This window comes from Liolophura sinensis, chromosome 1 (assembly GCF_032854445.1).
Source record: "Liolophura sinensis isolate JHLJ2023 chromosome 1, CUHK_Ljap_v2, whole genome shotgun sequence".
Lineage (NCBI taxonomy): Eukaryota > Metazoa > Mollusca > Polyplacophora > Chitonida > Chitonidae > Liolophura > Liolophura sinensis.
Window position 1 is genome coordinate 12,458,118 of NC_088295.1, and position 24,627 is coordinate 12,482,744.

General features: G+C 38.7%; 1 protein-coding gene across 1 annotated transcript in view; it reads right to left on the minus strand.

The window, feature by feature from the left end:
- The window catches only part of LOC135463745 (uncharacterized), a 110,879-nt gene extending 87,517 nt beyond the window's left edge, over nt 1–23,362 (minus strand). The window contains exons 1-22 of the mRNA XM_064741206.1: nt 23,167–23,362; nt 18,012–18,039; nt 17,582–17,666; nt 17,090–17,175; nt 15,575–15,781; nt 14,439–14,534; nt 13,769–13,887; nt 12,877–13,075; nt 12,174–12,334; nt 11,252–11,450; nt 10,105–10,268; nt 9,634–9,787; nt 9,063–9,266; nt 8,534–8,707; nt 8,002–8,181; nt 6,972–7,115; nt 5,489–5,620; nt 4,672–4,863; nt 3,867–4,049; nt 3,384–3,590; nt 2,226–2,426; nt 302–493 (exon numbers count right to left, since the gene is read on the minus strand). Coding sequence (XP_064597276.1) covers nt 302–493; nt 2,226–2,426; nt 3,384–3,590; nt 3,867–4,049; nt 4,672–4,863; nt 5,489–5,620; nt 6,972–7,115; nt 8,002–8,181; nt 8,534–8,707; nt 9,063–9,266; nt 9,634–9,787; nt 10,105–10,268; nt 11,252–11,450; nt 12,174–12,334; nt 12,877–13,075; nt 13,769–13,887; nt 14,439–14,534; nt 15,575–15,781; nt 17,090–17,175; nt 17,582–17,666; nt 18,012–18,039; nt 23,167–23,235 — 3,376 coding nt within the window. The 5' untranslated portion in view covers nt 23,236–23,362. The remainder of the gene's footprint in view (nt 1–301; nt 494–2,225; nt 2,427–3,383; nt 3,591–3,866; nt 4,050–4,671; nt 4,864–5,488; nt 5,621–6,971; nt 7,116–8,001; nt 8,182–8,533; nt 8,708–9,062; nt 9,267–9,633; nt 9,788–10,104; nt 10,269–11,251; nt 11,451–12,173; nt 12,335–12,876; nt 13,076–13,768; nt 13,888–14,438; nt 14,535–15,574; nt 15,782–17,089; nt 17,176–17,581; nt 17,667–18,011; nt 18,040–23,166) is intronic.
- Between the last annotated feature and the right edge of the window lie 1,265 nt (nt 23,363–24,627).

The following is a 24,627-nucleotide window of genomic DNA, read 5'->3' on the forward strand; positions in this document are numbered from 1 at the left end:
GTTATGAGGTCAGGCATAACTCTTGATGTATTTGATTGAGCTTCAGAAATGCAAAACGTCTTTAAATATGCCTATATATGGCACCAAAAATGCTCATATGCATATTTTGCACTACTGGCTTGAATATGTTTACGTATCGCCGATTTTAGGGAATTTGTCACATGCTGCACTTCAAGTTAACAAACTGAAAATTTAGTGTTCAGTAGACAGATACCTAATTAGCATGGGAACTGCTGAAAACGAACACAATTTTAGAGCTTTACCATAAGTTTATAGCATTTCTAGTAATGGATTCGCTCACCTTTACAGAAAGGAACTGGGTGATCCCAGTGAAGTGTTGTACCAGTTGGATCCTGGACACAACTCAATGGAGTCGTGTCATTCAGCTCAAATCCTTCTCTGGTACATTTGTAGGACACCTTCTTACCCTGCTCATAGCCAGAAGCCTCCTGGATAGCATCAGGAGGGCGTCCTGGGTCACTACAAGTTTCACCTATTCAGACAAGATAAGGTAAAATACAGGTACTAAGATCATATGTACACCCTTTTTTTTTTTTGACTTGATAAATCATACTCAGAATTTCTCACTCAACTTCATACGATGGCAGTCAGTTAAATAACAGGTGGAGAAACCGTCCTACTGCCATCTAACAAACACACTTTCTGATTATACAATTCACTATATGGTACACGTAGGTCTGCCAACCTGCAGATGGTCGTGGGTTCCCCAGAGCACTGCTTGGTTTCCTCCCACCATAATGCTGGCTGCTGTCATTGTAAGTGAAACATTCTTGAATACAGCATAATACACCAATCAAGTATATAAATAAATAAATAAATGTACGACCGATCAGTGAAAATGGACTGGTGCTTGCAATGATTTTTGTAAGTGTTTGATTGCCAAGATTATCTCAGCGGTACACTCTGGGGAGTGATTTTTAATGGTGCTGAAAAGAGAGGAGGAAATTAAACATCAGACCTCACTAGAAGGGGACTTTCTTATAAAACACAACAGAGGGAGGAAACTACACAAAACCATTACCTCGCCATTTTCAGTCTACTACTGCATCAAATACAAGCAGTGTTATGTTTCTCTGATGATGAAAAACGTTATGCATAAAAAGGTCACCTGATGAGAATGCCATAAAAGGTGATAATACTTCAATCGCACAGAAAAAGGTGTACACCAAGTGAAGGTGTACACCAAGTGAAGTTGCATCAAGGCAGATGGTTCACATATGAAATCTCAGGCATAATCTCTGTTACATATACAGACGCCAGCCCATGCAGAAAATGGTCAAATTAGCTGAAACCAGTTATCGTTACATCTTTCAAGTTGCTTTCTGTTTTTAAACTGTTTAACTTTATACCCTAAACTCTGCATAGCATGGTCTAATCAAAACCTCAACAACATAAAAATGACATAACCTACATAAAACTTACACCCGTATTTAACTTTCACAATATAAAACTGACATGACCTCCACAAAATAAAACTTACACCAGTGTCTAACATTCACAACATAAAACTCTCCTGACCTCCACAACATAAAACTTACACCAGTATTTAACCTTCAAAACATGAAACTGACCAAACCTCCACAACATAAAACTTACACCAGTATCTAACCTTTACAATATAAAACTGACCTGACCTCCGTAACATAAAACTCACATCAGTGTCGAACCTTCCCAACATAAAACTCTCCTGACCTCCACAACATAAAATTTACACCAGTATCTAACCTTCCCAACATAAAACTGACCTGAGCTCCACAACATAAAACTTACACCAGTATCTAACCTTCACAATATAAAACTGACCTGACCTCCGCAACATAAAACTCACATCAGTGTCGAACCTTCACAACATAAAACTGACCTGACCTCCACAACATAAAACTTACACCAGTATCTAACCTTCCCAACATAAAACTGACCTGAGCTCCACAACATAAAACTTACACCAGTATCTAACCTTCACAATATGAAACTGACCTGACCTCCACAGCATAAAACTTACACCACTATCTAACCTTCACAACATAAAACTTACACCACTATCTAACCTTCACAACATAAAACTGACCTGACCTGTACGAGTTAAAACTGGCATGATGCCTACAACATAAATCTTACACCAGCATCTAACATCTCTAGCAAAAACTGATGTGACCTATACAACATAAAACATGTACACCTAACCTCCATTCCATCAAACTTACCTAAACAACGAAGTGTGTTAAACCCCCAGGTGCCAGACTTCAAACAAGTCACTGTTGTGTTGCCCAATGAGCTTTCCCCATCCACTGTGAATAGAGGCAGACACTCCACCTGGAAACTCTGGCCATAGATTGTGCTGTTGTTGAGTTGGGTTCTATAATCTTTAGCTCCTGATATCACCTCTGGTTCACCACAGTCAATATCTGTAAAGTACAGTCCTCAATTGATTCATCTTAAACAGCAGACAATATGCAGGGGAAAAAAGATCAATTGGTTTCATGTAATGCCTGTGAACGTTATTTGTGGCCAGCATTATCCACATGTGCACTAGTGAAAACATCTACAAGATACAGTACTACTGTACTGAGGTCTGATATCCATCCGCACATTTGGCAAATGTACTGGACACATATATCTAGCTCTTACTATCTGCAGAGTTGTAGAACCTGTATCCTCACTTTAGAGTGATAATACTTTTATTTAGCTGATAAATAAAAGGAAAAATTAACAACTGTTTATAGATCTAGTTATAATTTGGAACACACTTCATATGTACATGTTAAGATTATGGCCTCGCATGTAGCTATGGTGGACATTCTGCAACTGAGGAATGCAAAGTTTCAGGGTCTCTCCTTTATTACCAAAGTTAATTATGAATATGTGGTAATTAAGGTAAACTGTTAAGGTAAAAGGCAGACAGCAGTGGTATAATACTACTGCTTATAAAGCTAACTAGGTACATATTAGCCAAGGTCACATCTTGCCATATATGAATCCTGAATTTAATACTGAAGTAACTGGAAAGGTACACGCACAATTAACAAACAAACAAAAAGATAAAAGTGAGATACAGATCTAAAGTGTATGTTAAAATTTTGGGACAATTCAAAATAAATAAAATAATAGTTCTGTAAGTAATCATAGTCACAATTAACAGTTAAAAAGAAACGCCTATGCAATATACAGTATGGCCACAGTCTGTAGCTAGGTACATAGAAACTCAGCTTTAATAAGCCAGAAGTACTGCAAGGTTATTTATATTGTAACACTATATGTCATTGTAACACAGTGCACTCTGTTTTTAAGTTATGTTGACTTAAGCTTCCTGTACAACAATGACTCATGGCAATTTATGTTCTTTTTAATATATTCCTACTCACAGCCACACTCAAATGGGGCACCAAAGAAGCGATAGGTATTCATCATTTGATCATACAGACACGTTCTGTGTTTAATGACTGGGGCATCCATCCCGGGTATGTTACAGGTTAAAGTGACCGAGTTCAAGTAGTCAACATCACTGCCTGGGGAGACTCGAGGACTATTCTGCACCCAGTCAGGAATCACCTCCGGTGGGCACCTGGCCACTGAAGGAAAAAAGATTGGTACGTGATGTTCTAGCAAGCTGTACAGATATTACTAAACTCCAAGTCTTTACATCAAAATTATTACAGAGTAATATTAGAGCACACATTTTAAACGCATTAGAAATTCAGGTCAGCCATGATGAAATCTCATATTTTTTTTTATTCAAATTACTATACCTTATTACAAACTATATTTGAGTTCACCATAAATATATTTCAGTTTTTAAAGGTTTGTCTTGAAAGTGAGAAGCATGGGGTGAGGTTGTGTATACATACCTGAGCAGACTGGTGGGTCCATGGACCAGGTGCCATCAGCCTGACACTCTCGATTCGTCACTCCAAAACTAAGGACATACCCCAGTTTACACATGTACCTGATCCAGTCCCCAAACCCATAATGTGACTGACCAGTCAGTGGCAATGTATTGTTTGGGACAGGAGGGGTGGGGCAAATCACTCCTGGAACAGAGACATGAAAATAATGCAACATTTATTTAATTGGATCTATTTATTCAATAACGTTTTACTTATACAATGGTCGTCAATTCAAAAAACCGGTAGTGTAGCAAGAGACAGAGTAAGCAGAAGAACTATAAATCTGGTCTTCTGGAAATGTTTATTTGTCAAACCAACATTGCAAGTTTTACCAAAAGTGTTCAACACCAGATTTACAGTTCTGCTTGGAGTGCCTTGACCTTGTGCCTCATGGTTAGAAGTTGCCGACCTTATTCACTGTCAAATTATACAAATTATTCACTTACAAATATAAGAAAAGCTTATGCCTTGCTCAATTTATTTAACATCTAACTGTAAAGTGTAACAGTAAACTATGTCAGATATCATAACATCCATCACAGTGTCATCTCCTACAGTTTGTTAATACCCTCTTTAGAAACAGGGGCCTCCGCTGGCCACCGTCGTATACGTCAAACATTCTTAGGCACGTGGCAAAACACCAATAAAATAAACCAATAAATAAAAACTTAATTTTAACTGAATTCATAGCCAGGTGCCCGATATCTGAGAGTCAGAAGGGCCTCCCTACCTACATATGCAGGCAGATTAGATACACTGTACTTACTGACACAAGTGTGGTTGATGTAATACACGTCTCCAGGCCGATATCCATTTTCTGAGTCTGGGATGGCGTAACCTTCCATATCTGGGCTGCTGAAGAGCTCGTAGCCATGAAAACACTCACAGCTGTACGACCCATCATTGTTGATACATGTTCCATTGCTGCAATAATGTTTGCCTGAACACTCGTCTACATCTGAAATCATCAAGGAACAGTATATAATAATATATGTGGACACAGATAGACCACAACCCTGTAATAATTAAAAGTGTGTTTTTTTTCCCAAAGAAACACAAACTTCAGGTCTGCAAACAGTGGTAAACTTTTTTAAACCATTAGAAATGGAAGTTATTAAATGGTTTATTTCACAGAACTGTCTGAACATTTGCTATGTATATGCATATGGCATATTTCATATTAAGATACATAAATGTATCATACTGTCCTAAGTTATGTGCATGATATTTTCAGCTACCATTGTTCCTCATATTTCTGATTGGGGGACATTAATGAACGGAAGAAAATTAGCAGAGACTAGAGGCAAGTTGTTACAAAGTGTATTAGGACTTTAGCAACAACTTCAGTCCACACTAAAATGTCATCTAATTTGCACTGGAATGACACTGGCACTTAGATTTAAGCCAGACATAACATTTGATACTCTGAAACCTGCGATACATGCGTGTTCGTACTTGTATATCATCAAACTGGTACACATGAGTTGCAAATCAATTAAGTCAGACAAGATGTAAGATTAGTTATACGTGCGGTGGTTGATGAGAAGGGTTTAATACTGGACAGATAATGACAATGTGCACACCAGAGCAGGAGAGGCTGTCGTTATTCAGCGTGTAACCTGATGGACAAGCACAGCTGTACATCCCAGGCTCGTTCTCACACATGGCCACTCCTGTACAGTTATTCAGCTGATCTTGGGCACATTCGTCAATATCTGTGAGGAAGAAACAACAATGGTCACATACAGTCAGGAAAATAAAACTAAAACTTGGCCCGACGTGCGCATTAAAGGATATATGAAATGCTGGATTTTTTATTTCTTAATATGTAATATATGATGTAAAGTGACTTGAACGACAGTTCAGCAATTGTAGATTATTTTTTTAGAATCCACAGCTCCTCGTCAGAGTCTAGAGGGGAACTTTGGTAACTGTTAAGTTCATGGTACACTTGTAGTTGAGTTTTGAACATTAAGCCAAGTGTCAGACAACAATGGGCAGGTCTCTGGGAGCTTTTGTGAATGAACTCCCACGACCAGGCCAAGTTTACAACTGCCGAAACTTTTTGCACTCTAACAAAACAATATTGTTCATTCTGGCACTTGGCTTGCTTAACCAGTATTAACATATCAAAGCTGAACTGCTACTAGGAGGGATATCATGAACTTTACAATTACCAAAGTTTCCCTCTACTTGTCTCACGAGGAGCTGTAGATTCTAAGGAATAATAATCTACAGTTGATACTGTGGCGTTACATCTGTCATTTAAATGAATATGAACAGAAGAAGTCAAGACTTAAATTCGTTAATCATACGCACTCATGCGCTCGAACACACACATGCATACAGGGCCTCCGAAGGCGAGGGTATCAGTACGCCAGCCGGCAAAATGACCCAGGAGCCTCTCACTAATGCGGCCACTGTGAGTTAAAGTCTGGCTCATGCTGGCTTCTTCTCCGGTCATAAGTGGGAAGATCTGTCAGCAACCTGCAAACGGTTGTGGGTTTACCCCGGGTTCTGCCCGTTTATTCCCACCAAAAAGCTGGCTGTCGTGTTATAAGTGAAACACCAATCAAATAACTTAAATAAACTAAATAAACAAGTAGTACACAATATTGTGGCCAATAAAGCAGAACCACGTCATTCGTCGAGCAGCACCGCACAAATGTAATTTTTAATGTTAAAAGTCACAAATTATGTACCACAGATGCACATTGTAGATTTGCAATTTGTAAACAGTTGTGTCTGTAAAGTACTGTCTGAAAGAACAGAAATTTTGTTAATTCCACACATCGGGTTTTGGATTGCAGACTACAGAGTAAAAAAAACAGAATCATCTTTTATACAATTTATGTCAGTTTCAATCTGCTCCGAAGGTTTTGGATAAAGTTGACCATTTGATAGTTACGTGCAAGTAATTCTAAGAGGACTTCGTTCAAACTGGCCAAGAGTCCCACATCAAGGAGGTGCAACATAATGTGAATAATATAACAATAGATCTACATTTCTAAATGGCATTCCATGAACTTTGTCAGACTGGTCCCAGTGGGATTGTCTCGCACCTACCAATGCACTCTGGAATATTCCCAAACTGCTGGTTAGCCTGACAGCTAAGAGTAGCGGGACCAGATAATCTATATCCCGAGTCACAGCTCACATCGATGGTATCACCGAAATTACGTCTCATCTGGTGCAGAAATGTAACCATTCATGATCTTCTCTGGTACTTGACACTGTACCTCTGAAACAAAAGATCATTCACTGAAGTCTATACTGTATCACACTCATGAATTTTCCCTTATATCAGTGGATGATAGTTTCATGAGTGGAATAAACTAAATGCCCAGAGTAAAAAAGTTACTTCAATACAAACGTTTCCACATATGACATACTCATATTCATACCGCACCCAAGAAATGTGTTCAGTAAATGTTGAATTATGCACCCAAGGCCACACAAGTGCCACTGACCATTAACTGGTACAAAGATCCCATGAACACTGAGAGACAATAAATCCAAACATTACGTGTCCAAGGTCAGGTTTGAACCTGCACCTCATGGTTACTAATTACATACTGCATGTAAATGTAATTAAGCTGTAAATGGCAGTGACAGTAATACTTATTAATTTATTTGATTGGTATTTTACGCCGCACTCAAGAATATTTCACTTATACGACAGCAGCCAGCATTATGGTGGGAGGAAACCCACGACCATCCGTAGGTTGCTGAGAGACATGTCGTGTGAGGGCTGCATCCAACAAAAAGAGACAGAACATATCAGGGTACTAGCTCAACTGAGCACAGTCTCTTTCATATTCATCATATACATTGCCACCCTTATCCATAATCAATGGAATGCAGTTGTGTAGAAAGTATTCACCTTTCCAGCCATTTCATTGGTAAACTTGCCTCAGTCTTGTGATAAAACAATATATCCTAAACGTATGTCTGTTTTCAAAAACTCTACAATTTAAATCATGTTTACTGAATTGACAGAACATCAGTAAAACAAATTTAAACAAAAAAATATATAAACAAGTTTATTACTTAAATAGATGTTTAAAAGCCAAAGAAACCCACATGTAACACTTACTAAAACATGTAGGAGAGGGGTGTGACCAGGTGCTATCAGATGTACAGAAGATACGGTTTGCTCCAATAATCTCAAACCCCACCTGACAGGTGTACTCCACAACTGTGGAATAACTGGACCCATCTCCATCTACAGTCATGTTGCCATTCTCTACTTTTTCAAGCGCTGAGCAGTTTGAAGCTAAAATGCAAACATGTGAACTTTAAATCTAATAGTCGGATGGAAGAATCTGGCCAATACATGAATATCTGCGTCAATGTGTGACAACATGCCCTAGTCCATTTCAGCTAAGTGCCATTTAGTCAGGAAGTACCAAAATTAATCCGTATTTTTAACATTACCACACTCAGGATTTACATTTACAGTGACAATGTTTCATATACTTGTTGCATCCCTAAGATCAATCAAAACTACGAATGCAATGTCTAGCCGTCCATCAAATCCAGGAATGCACTGGTCCAAGCTTCCATTTAAACAATGCCCATCCAGGAGAGCAATTAAATGCATTGTAATGATAAAAACGAATACATACCTATACATGCTGGAGGGTCTGTCCACTTGCCATCCGACTCACAGATGCTTGGGTTGTGATGAGCCAGAGTATAACCATCAAAACAGTTGTATGTAGTCACTTTGCCAAACACAACACCAGTTGATGTCTCCACATAACCGTTATCTACTGACTGTGGCAAGCCGCAGTACACAGCTGAAGGCCCAAACATAGTTTACAAAGGAATTACCTTACTTTCTCTCAAAATAATCAAGAAAATGATAAAGTATTCTGTATCGAATGTAGTAATTTCAGGTCAGTATACATAATCAATTAAACTTCTTAATTTTGATTACAATTAAAACTTCTCATGGCACTGTATGCATCAACGCTCTACCTTTCATAACATGTACATCTTTTGTTAATTATCATAATTTTGTCTGACCTGTTGTATCAATCTTTCCTTTTAAATGCGTGGGTCAATGGTATGTTTCCAGGTTAAAATAGAATACAACTCCCATTTCAATTTCCTAAAATATCAAGAATATACTGATTTCATGCTTCGACTCACGTGTACACTGAGGAATGACATGAACATTCCAATTTCCTCCTAACTGACATTCCATTTCCACGTACTTTATGCCAGTTCTTTGAGGCTGATACATCTCATCCCTGAAGCCATAGCCTTTGTCACAGGTTATCCGTAATTTAGACTTGTAATACTTGTTATCTGAATTGGGTGTTGTGTGCAGGTTGAAATTTGGCTTCTCACAGTCTGCAAGAAAAGAGGCTCATCAATTCTTATACATGAATAGTGACATGCTTGATAAGAAGTGAAAGGCCGCAAAAATATAGCTTGGATAAAACATTCATGCATTTCATAATAAAATAACATTTGAGACAAAATTGATGGTTAAGGTGGAAGGTAACATACTGGTAAGCTGTGCATGTGCTTCATAGGTGTTTATGCTGTAAATATTCCTCCCAGGTATAAACACCTATACTGAAGCAGTGTCTGACAATGGTGGGAACAAATACTGGTGAGCTGTATCTGTACTACACAAGTGCCAGACAGGAATACCATCCACTCAATGAAATATGAATATGAATATAATATAGCTCGTAGTTTTCCGGTCACATACCTACAGAAAAGGAGGCTTTAAAGCCTTTTGAGTTATTTCCATAGTTGGTATTTAGTCCAAGGAACAGCTTGTCTGAGGCAAACAGTCTGGTGCTTTCACTATTCTGTTCTGAGGTGTTAAACAAAAAACCACTCTCATCCAACCCTGAATATACCTGCAATGAGAAAACAGCAGCTCTTCACCACAACAACGCACACAAACTCTATTTAGCCCAACAGGCATGTAGAACACCCGAAGCAAAAATTTTAGGAGTTTAGTATTCTTTATACAAGTCTCACAAACTTTCAGATACATGGCAAGGTCAGTGATTATTTTGTTCTGATATCCCGAAGGTGCACATCCAAAATACCTCACTGTAAGGGTCAATCTGTTGCAGAATCATGCAGCCGTGACTTCACCATTAGTTTAGAGAGAAATTCTCTTTTGGTGAAAACAATATAGACAGAGAAAAGATGCAAATAATCAACTTACCTTGAGTACATCACCATCTCTCAATTCTTCCTTCTCCAAATAAAGGGTAACATTTGTGGGTGGCCTGATGTAGTATCTACATCTCTGGAATGCAGGATAGTTGCGAACAAAGTTGCCAGGGGAGGTAATGATGCCAGAGTGAGATGTCAGCATAACATCACATCCTAAAGGTATACCAGACAACAGTATCATTAACTTTCACTCACACGGCTGGACACGGTCAAAAAACCAAAAAAAAGATTCTTGGAGAGTTGTTCAATTTAATAACTGTACTGCTAAAGTCACTCAACTAGAGGTGGTGGAAATTTGAGTGGCATACATAACATTGAGTTACTTGCATGTAAACATGTACATCACGAAATATACTCCTAATGCCCATCCATCGCTCTCTAGGTTCACTTTGCTTCACAGCCACCATTAGGTAAATTTTGCACAGAAATCATTAACAACTCCGAGGTCATTGGGGTCAGAGTGATGAGGCAGGAAACGATGTCAAACTTGGTCGCAGCTTTTGTTTCTAATAATACTTTATACACATGCACTTGCTTTATTTACAGTACTTTGTATGTACACATGCACTTGCTTTATGTACAGTACTATGTATATACTACAAGATTCTCATGAAAACCTGAAACATTTTTATTAACAAATGCTGATTAAATAGTTCCACTGCAGGACACCAGCGGTGCGGCTTAGCCTAAAGAAGCCTGTGTCTGTCGTACTGTATGGTTCCAAAGGTCAAACTTGTCTAGTGGTGACAGTGATGTAAAGTGAACTGTACATGCACTGTATTTATTTATTTACTTGATTGGTGTTTTACACCATACTCAAGATTATTTCACTTATACGCTGGTGGCCAACATTATTGTTGGAGGAAACCAGGCAGAGCCCAGAGGGAAACCCACGACCATCAGCAGGCTGTTGGCAGATCTTCCCACATACAGCCCCAGAGGAGACCAGCACAGGCTAGACTTAAACTCTTAATGACCGTATTGGTGACGGCTTCTCGGTCTTTGTGCCACACTAGCGTGCTAGCCCCCTCGGCCATGAAGGCCCCCACATGTGATGTACAGAGTATGCTTATGAACAGGCACATAAAACATGAAAAGATTTAAGCATCCGTCTCAGCTAATAACAAAAGTGTTACCTTGTTTGTAGGAAAACCTAAATTTTCGAGCTGGAGAATAGACTCCAGTTTTAAGATGCACCAGTACATTTTTCCCAGTTGATATTATGACATGCGGCTGTGTTATGCTGGAGGGGTAGTGGACCAGGACTGGGGCCTCCAGCATATTACCGTCAATCACTTCAACTAGATCACCATCAACCAACTGGAAATCCTCAAACTAGAGATAAAAAACATAAACAATTATAAACCTAACAAGAGAAAATCTTAACTCTGAGTGAATGTCTCCACTACATGCCCCACCCAAAACACTGTCAATCTGACACTCTGATCAGTTCATTTACCAGGTCATTTGGGTGGTGCTTAATACAGATCTCAAGTATTTGCTACTTATAAGACGGCACATGGTAGGGTTAATGGGTGCCTGTGAAGGCTCTGCTCAAATCCTTCAGATGATTATAGAGGGACAAGTTCATTAGAGGCATGCCAAAGAGGAGTGACTCCTACAGTTATTCTTTAAAGCATAATTACATTTTGTCTTCTAGTTGACAAATACCTGGCTGCATATGGAGATATTACTGATGCAGTTTCCCTAAAGTGAAGTGACCCCTCTAGGACATCAGTGAGGTAAACAGTCAGCTTCATATTCATTTACCTGATTGCTGTTTCACCTGCCTTCAGGTTTACGGGTGGGGGAAACCAGAGTGCCCAGAGTACACCACTGATCCATATCAGCTATCTGACAGCCGATGGAGAGCCGACTGTGTTAAGTCCGGAAATAGTTAAGCATTCTGACATTGGATTTAAACCACCTTAACTGAAGATGATGAAAACACTGATTTTAAATCCCAGTCTTAGGGATAAACAAATCAATCAGAATTAGTAAATGTATGCGTCGCTTTTCAGCAGAAGTTTGTAACCCTGGCTAGGGGGCTGATCTTACCACTATGGTAACCAGTTTACGGGGTGCTTCAGCTGTCATCACCCAGACAAATTCCTGACCACCCAGAGCTACACCTGTCCCATGAACTGACACAGTGGAGGCTACTGAACCTGCCGTTAAGCTCTGTAAGAATGGACCAGACTTCCCTGCCTCCACACTAACTGCAAGTCAAAGGTTATAAAGAAAAAAAAAACATTCAGAGAATATACTTTTCAGCCTAAATTCATAATGTATATGTAGGGTTCAAGCTGGTTTTTGAAACGGACATGAGTGCCACAAAATTAACTCACACACGTAATTTGTTTAAAATAAATACAATCTTGGAATGAATTACTGTATGGACACCAACAATCAATAAAACTTACAGAATTCATTTACAAAAGATCACAAAATTTACATGTAAGCATGGATGAGGCTGGTTTTCTAACTTGATCTGAGATTACACAAACCTTTACAGCTGTTACTACATGAAAGCAACAGCCAATGAGAGTCACAGAATCCATTAAATATGCAAATTTATGCACTGATAGGGCTCAGCTGTTTTTCTAACCTGATCTGAAGTTCATAAAAGTGAAAATTTTTACAAAAATTATTACTGAACAATTTACCTGAGTGCATCTTTCAATTGTTATTGAATGGTTTGCCTGAACCTTTTTACATAATTTGTAGAGACAATAAAGGAGCATATGACAGAGGAACTTACTAGCCATCCACTCAGCCGTAATAAAAGAGATCTGTGATCCTTTGTTGTATTTGATGAACACAAGATTACTAGCACTCCAGATCTCAAGGGGGATGGAGCCAGGGGGTACTCTGGACAGCAGTTTGGAGGAGGCCTCTGTCCTTCCACCAGCAAATATTAGCAAATCACCCAGGCTAAAATCAGGGCTTACCGAGGAGATCTGGGCAGAGAATAATCAACCAAGAAAACAGATCAAATACATGTACATGTACATTCTATATACTTTCTGAGCTCTTGTAGACTCAACCACAGGCTGTTGTAGTAGACTTCTTTAAAACACATGTATACCATAGTGGTCAGCTGTGGAGGAAACTGTAGTGCCGGCTTGGTCATGGCCAACGACCTTAAACGAGATACTGGCGAGCTTTCCGATGTGTGATAAGTCATGTTGGTGGAGGACAAGTGGGCCTCAGTGACCTTGGATCACTCAAGACCAAACAAGAGAACATCAACGACTGCTGAATTATTGCCACAAAGGTCTGTGAACAATGAAAGCAATCCGCTTATAAAACTTCACTATCCGAACCTCGTACCTCGTACCCTATGTGTCATATGACATAGGTGTAGTGATTCTGGTGTTCATGTGCACTACATAACATAGCCCACACTGAATACATGGACCTGGACACATTATGTACATGCAGATATGGAAACTGTTTTCAGACACATGTTACTGTATTGCCAAGATATGGATGAAAACACTGCTGATGTGCAGTAAAGAAATAATCCTTCAATCCTTCAACTTTCTGTAGAGAAGTTTGATAATTAAACCAGAGAGATACACAATACATATGCAGTGTTCGATAATAGATGTGGGTCAAAGTCAGACACTGGAATGCAGGTGAGTGCGTACATTGAGCTTGATGTTAGATCCCATTGGTCCCTCAATTAACCAATAGCAGATTTCCTGTGACAGGTCACCCTGTGTGATGGTTCCCGCAGAGCCTTTCTGATGATATGAACATCTTGAACCTAAAACATTTTCATTCAAATTAAACTTGTGAACAACTTCTGGGCATAAATGGAAATTATAATATGTTTATGGCATTTAACTTACATACTCCCTACCACTCTGAGATTTTGCAATAATAAGAAAAAGAAAAAGAAGGAGGTTCACAACAGAAGAAAAACTACAGTTTTTTTTTGACAATGGAGGAAATTGCAGAAACCTCAAACTTGATCTGAAACTTGGTGGGGATGGTGGGGATGGTGGGGACATGCACCATGTTCCAATTCAATTTGATTAACCATTTTGAAAAAAAGTCCAGAAACTAGTTCGTGATGGACTGACAGACTTCCAGGTTGTACATGGTCGGTGACTAATAAAGCGATATTTAGATATGGCCATTTTGCTGGACTCTCTGTTTCACAAATCTGTCGTACATGTAGGCTAAGTTGATTGTGAATTCCATGGCAACACATGAGAGTTACAATCAACTTAGCCAGCTTATAGCTTTGTGGATGAGGGAGCGGCAGTTCCTGGATGTTCCTGGACATGTGTATCTCTGACACTGAGAACTCACTGCATCCAAGTTCATCTGAGTAATCCCTGCAGTCATCAACCCCATCGCACACCCACTTCTCATTAATACAGGCGTCTCTGCTACAGTGAAATGAACCTGAAATGTCAACATGACAATTACAACATTTTCACCTTGTCATTTTGCATGGAGGTTCATTTGCAGGTACATGTATGCAGTTAATATGAAAGTGACATTGATATTTCAGAATGATTGAGTGCGAGTGCTTGGGGTTTAACGTCGTACTCAACAATTTTTCAGTCATATGACGACGAAGGAATCATTAGGGTGCATGCACGTGTAATGTGCCTCCTTGTTGCAGGACGGATTTCCACCGCTCTTTTATTTAGTGCTGCATCACTGAGACGACTTACCGAAGGCAAGTAAGCCGCCCCGCCCGAGCCATTATACTGATACGGGTCAACCAGTCGTTGCACTATCCCCTTCATGCTGAACGCCAAGCGAGGAAGTTACAACTTCCTCTTTTAAAGTCTTAGGTCTGACTCGACCAAGGATTGATCCTGGATCTACCGGTCCCGAAGCGGACGCTCTACCAACTGTGCTATCCGGGCCGGTCAGAATGATTGAGCTGCATGGCATAAAGGAATTAAGATGCACTGCTTATCAACAGTGTAAAGAATCATAAAGCTTCAACTGATAATTGTCATTTTCACTCATAAGAATTAGTGTGAAGTACATTCAGCTTTCTCGAAACTTCTTAAGTTATTTATAACTTAATACTATACTTAGGAAGCGTTTGACTTAAGTTTTGTCGAGAAACACTCCATCCTGGACTTAGGCAAAAACATTTCGACTTAAGCAATTTACTAGACTTAGGAAGTTTCGTGAAACTGGGCCTGGTTCCCTGCATTAATCCAATAGACTGGCCATCATCATGTACTGACTATACAAACATGTACACGGAGAATCATGATCATACTGACTGAAACTGTGACTATGAAACTCACTCCTTGAACTCAAATGAAATCAAATGAAAATTTGACAACTGCTATTTCATAGTCTAGAATACAAATCTCATTGTGTGAACATGGCTTAACAAACAGAGCTTGTCCTACTTTCATTCGCTTATTCACTCATCTTACAGTTACTTGTTTAGTTTGAATATGACCTATGTTTACCTTGTGAGCAGGCAGAGCGCTGACACATGTAGTTCATCAGTAAATCACAGGACCCCTCACTCCACAAATACAACCCGGATGAATTTGTCACATAGACACACTTGTCTTCAGCAGGGTAAGGAAACCCATTTGACCAAAAGCCCACAGACGGAGAGCTGACAGAGTTATCTGCCCATGTGGACTGCTTCTGTGAATTTGTGCTGAATCCTGTTTTAAATGAACACCAGACTTTCTTCATTGAAAATACAAATAATTCAGTAACACTGCCATTTGCACACATACATGTGGGGAACTTGAAGGGGAAATGTACACCTTCCCAAGCAGGGCAAGAGTCTGTGATCTACTTAAAAAAAATGTAGATGTATATGTACATCTTTAACAATCTTTGACACAAGCTTTAGTTGTATACATGCACCTGAATTGCCAAACTATGAATCAATAGTGACCAATATTGTTGCAAACAGGTTGACCACATGTTCTACATGAGAATGGAATATAAAGTAGCACTGTCACGAGGAGTTGTGGGATCTATACCCATATAGACAATGATCATGTAAACCTCTGTAGCTGCTATATAATATGTAACTGTTACCGCCTGAAGTTGGCGTGTTCAAGCTAGATGATCACCCAGTCAAGGCCGTATTTTGTCACAAAGGTTGCCAAACGACTGAGATGACAAAAGACGGCGAAGACTGACTGATCCTCTAGCACAGATACCCAACCCAAAGGTGGTAACTGACTTACACAGTGGTTTTATCATGTGGCAAGTATCATTCGTTTCATCAAAACGCTGTTTTAGAGATTGAACTTGGACAGATTACCCTAAATGTTAAAACCACCTTAATTAATACATATGCATAAGCTGGAAAAACTATATATTCACCAATTTTAATAAGCCGGAGAAAGCTTAGGAACCAATGTGATAAAACACTGACACTTTATAGCATGAACACATCTGTGTGTATTTCTTTGAAGCTGTCGTAATGATCTTTGGCTATTCATGATATTGCCTATTCTGAAGGCGTTTTTCAGTGTAAATTGATAAAATTATACCTTTTTGAAGCCCTAAAATTAGACCATTGAACCAATGTAGTTTTGTCGCAAAAACCAACTTTAAGATGTGCATAAAATGCACTGAAAGTGGCTCTTTCACATTGAGGAAATTGGGTGTACAAATACATGAAACAACTCATTTGGAACTTTTAATAGATATTTTCTTATTATTGCAAATAACAAAATTACAGGCGCAGCAGTTGGTGGACAAATTGTTCCAGTAATGTAAGCCACTGTGGTAGCGCCTGCTGCGGCCACCAGCTAACCACTACTGATTCCACCCAGATCATTCGGGGTTTGTATTTTGCTATTTTTCTATTTGCCAGCCACTTTTATCTGTGCCATCATCTTTCAGATGTATCTGTTTCCTAAGTCTGCAATGCACTGCACATTTTAGCAGTGATGCCATTATGCTATAAAAGGGTATATCATATCTAACTGGATGACAGAGGTTAAACTTACCAATCCAAAAGCTGGAGACTTCGGCCAGCTCTCCAGCCATCTGTGTCATCCAATGGTCATCCAGCCTGACCAGACGTGCTCCAACACTGTGTGGAAATCATAAGCAATCATACCATAACATTAACAAACAGTTTGCAATTAGATAACCCATAAAGTAATGTGAACCTAAAATATGGTCAATGACCTAAAATGTCATCAAAAAATTGATCTTTAGAGGCAAAGTCTTAGAACTTTGCTTAAACTGATGATTAATGTTGTACTTTTAATTACTCGGCTTCACAAATATGCATGATACCAAGTCAACAACTCGTGTTCTTTTGATGCTACCAGTTTGAAAGACATACTACCAGTAACTGTAAATACAAAGCGAAAGGTTGATTTCAAGATGATGGGTTTCATCTGACATGTTCCATAGGGCACAAACTGAAGTCACAACAATCCTCATATATACATAACCTGAATGACATCAAATGATTTGTCACCAAAATGTACCTTTGACAGAAGGACTGGGCTGCTTTCCATCCCTGTATATGATCCTTCAGCAACTTGACACAGGAGCCATCCAAGAGGTTCCAACCTAAAATGAGAACTGAACTTTGTACACTGTGGAATTGTATCTCATCATAAATGTAAGCTACATCCATAGCATTAAAAAACTTCTTCTTGACCATTCCTTATGAAACTAATAATTGCAAGTTGGAAAATGTCAACCATATGTATAACAATAATCTTTGAAACTTTTCAAACCAATTTAGATTTGCTTAATATCAAATTTCTTTACTAATTTTTTTCCAAAAACAATACCATGTTACTATGTTTAATTTTTATGCAAACCAACTGTCACCAGTTTTAAATACTGCTATCAGCAAATAATTTACAAAGATTTTGTTCATTTAATTTTATTTTTTCAATTTGTACTTACCATCCTGTGGACAGCTAAGGTGGATACCCTGTCAATGTAAAGGAAAATAACCAATTGCAGCCAGCTGAAGACAAATATTAGTTAATTAAGAACAGTAATTAGTATGAGAAATTCAATACAGTACTAGCTATTTCAGTACAACTTTTACAATACACTTTGTGGTGAGTGTTTCTATCTGTGAGATAATCAGGGTGACCAGAGATATTTCAAAACAAACATTCATAAATTTCTGTGACTTTTCAAGACCAAATATGAAAAACAGCCAATGCTTTCTACCATTGGATATGATGACTACTAAAGGCCTATATTGCAATACTGACCAATGTAGCTCAGACAATTCACCATCATGCAAGTTCAAATAATGAAGAAAAAAAACAAGAGCCCAAAGAAGATGCAAAATCACCTCAAAGCTATACTCAACAGACTGATTGCATTATGGTTATGCATTATAACATCAAAATAGGATCACATTAGTTCACAAGATGACGGTAGGTGTAGTAATATACTACCTACCCACTCAGCATACAGAACTGAGATGTGGTACCGTATATAAAAGCCTGAGGAGACATGTTAGAAATAAACCCAAACAGCAATGGTCAGGAAGTGAATACTAGGGACTGGACATGCTACATACATGTGTCAAGCATTCACTATCTTCAAATCCCCATTCAGATTCTATGCTCAAAAAGCAATAGCTCTGGGAAAAAAATCAATGCAACCTAAATAACATATGCACATTCTCACATGGTCTCTGACTGTCCTGCCTACAAACTTTCACAAATATCCAATCATAACGACACGAGATGTGTTCACAAGGACTCCCTACCTACAAGTCTTCATTCTATGCTCAAAGGGCAATAACTCTGGAAAAAATCAATGCAACCTAAATAACATATGCACATTCTCACATGGTCTCTGACTGTCCTGCCTACAAACTTTCGGAAATATCCAATCATAACGACACGAGATGTGTTCACAAGGAATCACTATCTACAAGTCTTCATTCTATGATCCAAGGGCAATAACTCTGGAAAAAAATCAATGCAACCTAAATAACATATGCACATTCTCACATGGTCTCTGACTGTCCTGCCTACAAACTTTCACAAATATCCAATCATAACGACACGAGATGTGTTGACAAGGACTCACTATCTACAAGTCTTCATTCTATGCTCAAAGGGCAATAACTCTGGAAAAAATCAATGCAACCTAAATAACATATGCACATTCTCACATGGTCTCTGACTGTCCTGCCTACAAACTTTCACAAATATCCAATCATAACGGTAGAATGAGATGCACCACCTAGGACTCACTTTCTACAAGTTTGTATTCTTTTTTAAAGGGCAATAACTCTGGAAATAATTGATGTGGCACAGCCCAATAGCATATGTACACACTAACATGCTCTCTGTTATGCCAAAAGTCTTAAAACATCAAATCATTAACTGATTAGACAAATCAAGAGCTCTGCATTCAGAAGTCCACATTCCTGCATCGTACGATTAGTCAAGGATCACTTAATCTGCATACACATCTCTCACTCATTGCACAAATCTTGTGCTGGAGCTTCTCCCAATTGTGCTCAAACTTTTACACTGAAGACATTTCTAAGCTACGTGGATTTATTTATTCGTTTCATTGGTGTTTTATGCCATAATCAAGAATATTTCACTTATACAATGGCTGCCAGCATTATGGAGGAAACCCACGACCATCCAAGGGTTGCTGGCAGACAGAGACCTATGTATTGTTTATGTTCAAAAAATGTTTTCCTTATCTGTTGCATCATGTCATCGTTTGGTGGACTAGTGAACCACACCTTCATACTAGTGCCAGTATACAGTAGGTCTTTGGACATCCATCAGTAGGACTCTAGTGTGATTGACCTAGGGGGCCAGTCTTTAGGCCAATGGACCTTCGTCGTATGGTTGGCTTTATACTAATAGTTGGCCTTTAGTCTCACACATCAATTGAACATTTGCACCAACTGCTTGACCCAATTACTTGACGCGTGCAGCTACCATCACCTCAAATTAGTGGATAACGGTGTCCGTGCTGAATGGGCAGTCTGAATGCCCCATGATCATACTGATAACCCAACACCATCACAGGCACTTGGAACCGACAAATACAGCAAAATAAAATACTACTGTATATGGTGCTTTAGGATAGTTATTCCTCATAGTTTTTAAGTGATGTTGTAGCTACTCTGAGCCAATCACCAGCACACTCTCGTGACCATAGAGTACTGGGGCAAAATCAAACCAAATTTAACCCAGGCTAGATAGGATTTGAAAAAGATTTTAGCATGAATAATGAAAAGTAGAGGCTTTAGATAACTATTTTTTCTGGAAAAGTAATCAGAATGTGCCTAAACTTCAAATATGATAGTTTCATTGTCCTCTAGATCTTTGAAAAGTTAGAAAACGGCAAAACTCAGCATTTCATCCATTTAGCTCCATGTTATTTATCACCTCCTGGTCCTAGTGAAGAACCCAAATACTCAAAGCAATGAATATCATTCTAGGGCGCCATATATTGTAGTATTTTATTTTACTCTATCAATGGGTTCCAAGTGCCTGTGAACAGCACGTACCACAAGTAGGGACCTACAGTACCGTAATAGGCCTCCAGTCACCTGTCAGTGTTTCGTCTGAGTGCATGCCTGTCTTCGACAAACTCACAAAGATGAAACACTGCGGCTGATCAGAATGGTTATAAGTTAAAACATGGTATCGGGTATATGTTGAAAAAGGCAGAATTATACACAAAACCTCACATAGAGCCTGAGTAACAACTTGAAGAAATTTCTGACGTTGCCGCCATTTTAACCAAGTTGAGTCACATGACGACAACGTGATCCACATTCTCCACGCATAGACGGTTTTATGCAGTCCACCGAGAGAATGCCCAGAGCAAGCTGAAAAACATATGTGATGCCGATCGAGGTGGGCATGCATGTAAACCAATCAAACCCCGATTTCTCGAATAGAAAAAAAATGTTTCCATGGTTGAATGAAATGGCCAAAATCCTTGTCGGCCTGTGTATAGATCATTCCCGATAAATGCATGGCAATGTAGTCCTTCAGTTTTCTGCCTCCAAACAGGCCCAATGCTGGTCACATTCGTAAAAGTCGAATAGTCTTGATCACGGCGTAAAAGTCCAATCAAGTGAATGAAAAAAAAAAATAAAAAAAATAAAAACAAAGGTGGCAGTTTTGCAACAAAATGATCGGCATGTATAAATTATGTCGTGCCCAACATGTATAGCCTACCATATATATGCTTGATCATATATGTACACGTTCGTAGGCCTACTAATGCGTTGCCCATAGAAACTTGCACATCCATGTATGCACTGTATGTCATTGTGAATGTGCTGCACAAATTAGGCTCACAACTTGTGTACTTCTGATATATACACAAAATCATACATGTGGATGTGCATATCCTCACAACAGCCCTACTGTGTACAACTTGTACACTTGTATGCCGCACATATATAGGCCTAGTAATTGGGCGTATTAAAATATTTTATCCATATTAATTGTTTTAGGAATAAAAATGGCGCTCGGTATAAATGGGCCCATGCATATAATTTAGGTATTTATTGTAAAATGGAATCGACTAGCAATTTTTATTTGGTATTGACTTCATATAGTTAAATACAGATTTTGTGTATAGGCTTAGCGTTTAACTTCTTATCGGGTGATTATATACAGATTGTTCGAATATTTTGTTCAGCGTTTTTTTGCATAATAATACCACGGATTTCTAATAACAATCACGTTGATATAAATTGTTGATACATATGTATATCTCGAAATTTAAAAATCATGCTAATCACTGTCCTGTCATACAACTAATTATTATGCTTACGTGTTATGTGCTTACGCCCCACCACCCCACCACCTTAATCCTGTTGATCTATATAGATTGGTAGTCTACATGTGTTTGTCTGTATAACTATTTACCTTTCATACTATGCAGAACAGAATAAACAACCAGCAGGCATGGATTCCATTTCAAAGAGAGGTATATGTATATAAGCGATATTCGATATGGTCTCAATGTAGATGTCCAATATAATTTACCTCTATATCTGAACGTGGAAGAGAAGTAAACACACACTCAAATATATACGTGTTCAGCAAATCGAACAGTGAAGTAAACATTCCAAAACACTCATAAAACATAACGTTCTATACACAACGTTAATAATGTAAGATCCAAGAATTTGACTGTGGTGGATAAAGGAGAGTTTTATAATGTTAAACTTTTACTTACATCAACACCATAAATTTAAGTCTTGGAAAATTAACAAAAATGATAAAAATAAGATGTAATCTAACACTATATCTTAATGTCAATTTAATACTCACCAAGCGTTTCACATTAAAAATGTTTTGTGTTGTATAACATTGTGCCAAATAATTATCATAGGGGGCGTAAGGTTAAACACATGTTGGGAATCACAGTGTGTAGAACATTTGACATTCTCTTAATATTTTCGTTTTGGGAAAGAGCATAGGTGTTATAACTCTGTTTTTAACATCAGATTTGGAGGAAAACTGATGCTTTTTAATAATGTTAATTGGAAAGGGATGATGAACTGTGTATATTTCAAATAAGATTATTGGTGTTTATTATGGTTTGGAAAAGATAACGAAACCAATGTAAAAATGTTACATTTGTTACATTTCAACAGATATATGATTGATATATCTTTTGATAATAGTGTACCGGTATATACTATTGCCAGCCCCCGCCTTAAATAAAAGATATATTTATGTTTCGAATGTTTTTGTGAGAAACATATGCCATATCTGATGTGTAGGCCTATATAAGGTACAATTATTATGTGTGGAAATTTTAGGTAAAAAGTGTACACGCTGGGGTAATGGAACATTAAAAGGGTCAGCCTATACTAATGGCTGCTTAATAGTAGGCCTACGTGTGAAATAAGAACAATAAACTTTTTCAGAACTTTGTGCTCAGATTATCCCTCAAGTGACACTGCAGAAGGTACACTTGCATGAAGATCAGTAAAGAAAACCAGTAAATTAAATCTCGAGTTTGGTCAGTATAGACCTAGTTAAATTTTCACCATGCATACAGGTGGTTCAAAACTACTGAGTCATGGGCTTACCCTTGAGTGTGTCCAGATTGGTGACGGCATCACCAGTACAATTAAGGCTAAGAGTGCCGTTGGTGTCATGATGCAGCAATGTGGTCGCTTCCTGTTGCCGGATGGAATGGGCACGTTAACATTCCATCGTGGAATATTCCTCAGACTGAACAGACGATGCAAGTTTACAGCTGTCTATATAGTTGAAATATCTGACTGAAAGTTTTGCGGGTGAGCAAATCGTACGTAATCTTACGTGGGGCGTTGTCCACTGCCTGTGTGTACCAGGGCATACGACACACTGCTAAGGGATCGGCTCACGCCCCGTGCCATCAGCTACCTCGATGGGACGAGATCACAATAGAACCGGTGTAAGGTTTTGCGAAACTACCAGTATTCATGCCTCAGAAGCCACGGCAATATCACATTTCGTTGCTTGATTCTAAACTCACATGACTATAGGAAACTTCAGCGCAGAGTTGTATATATGTACACATATATATGTACTTCAGCAATTAGCCCCTTGAGCCAGCACTAAGGGGCATGGCTATAGTTGATCGACACTGCAGAGAAATACCTGAAGGAACTCTGTCCAGTAATTAACATCATGCATTGTTGCTCTGGCAATAAATATAAGACAACATATAGACGTACATGACTGGCCCGTTGGGATAACCCATTAATATATCTTTAGAGACATACAATGTACAACTTGATTAATCAGAACCTTGGAGAGCTTAATCAAGCCAGTGCACCAGAGGGATTGAATGACAAGTCCCTGCTGCGCGGACATTATACTGGCTAACTCTTTTAGCATCCAAAACATCAATAATAATCTACAGCAACTGTTGTGTATTATAGATCATTATACATCTTAAGCGTTTGGTGACAATGGGTTTGGAATGTTATAGACCAAACACACGAATACTTTTTAAGAATTCTTTATTTGTGTACTTTCAGTTTTGTTTTTATGATATCATGCCGTCTCTTTGTCTCTGGCCCCATGTAATTGCGTAATACTGACAGTGTTGCCGAACTTCACGGAACACCATCCTAAAGACAGCAGACACCTCTGTCATTAACAGTACTGTAGTCTGGGAGCCCAGAAGGACTCGTTCATCATCCCTTTCTTAAGTTTTCTACACTGAACCAATGACCAATTTCGAGTTGTTCCTTCATAAGTTGACAAAGTACATGAATTGACACTTCAGCTTGATTCTTACCATACCTTGGAGTGCACATATACATGTGTATTTTGCAATGAGTGCGATCAGATGTTTGGGCAGTGCCCAGTGGGACTAGTTCAGAATAGAAATCTGAAGAAGAGCTTCTATATGCGTCCGAACTTCATATTTCAGGTCTCAAACCTGCTGTGAAAAACAAATCCTCCTAGGCTCCTGGACTACATATACACTATATTGACATTAACACTACTGGTCTATCCTTTTATGCTGAATTACGTAGTGTTAAGCCACAACCATT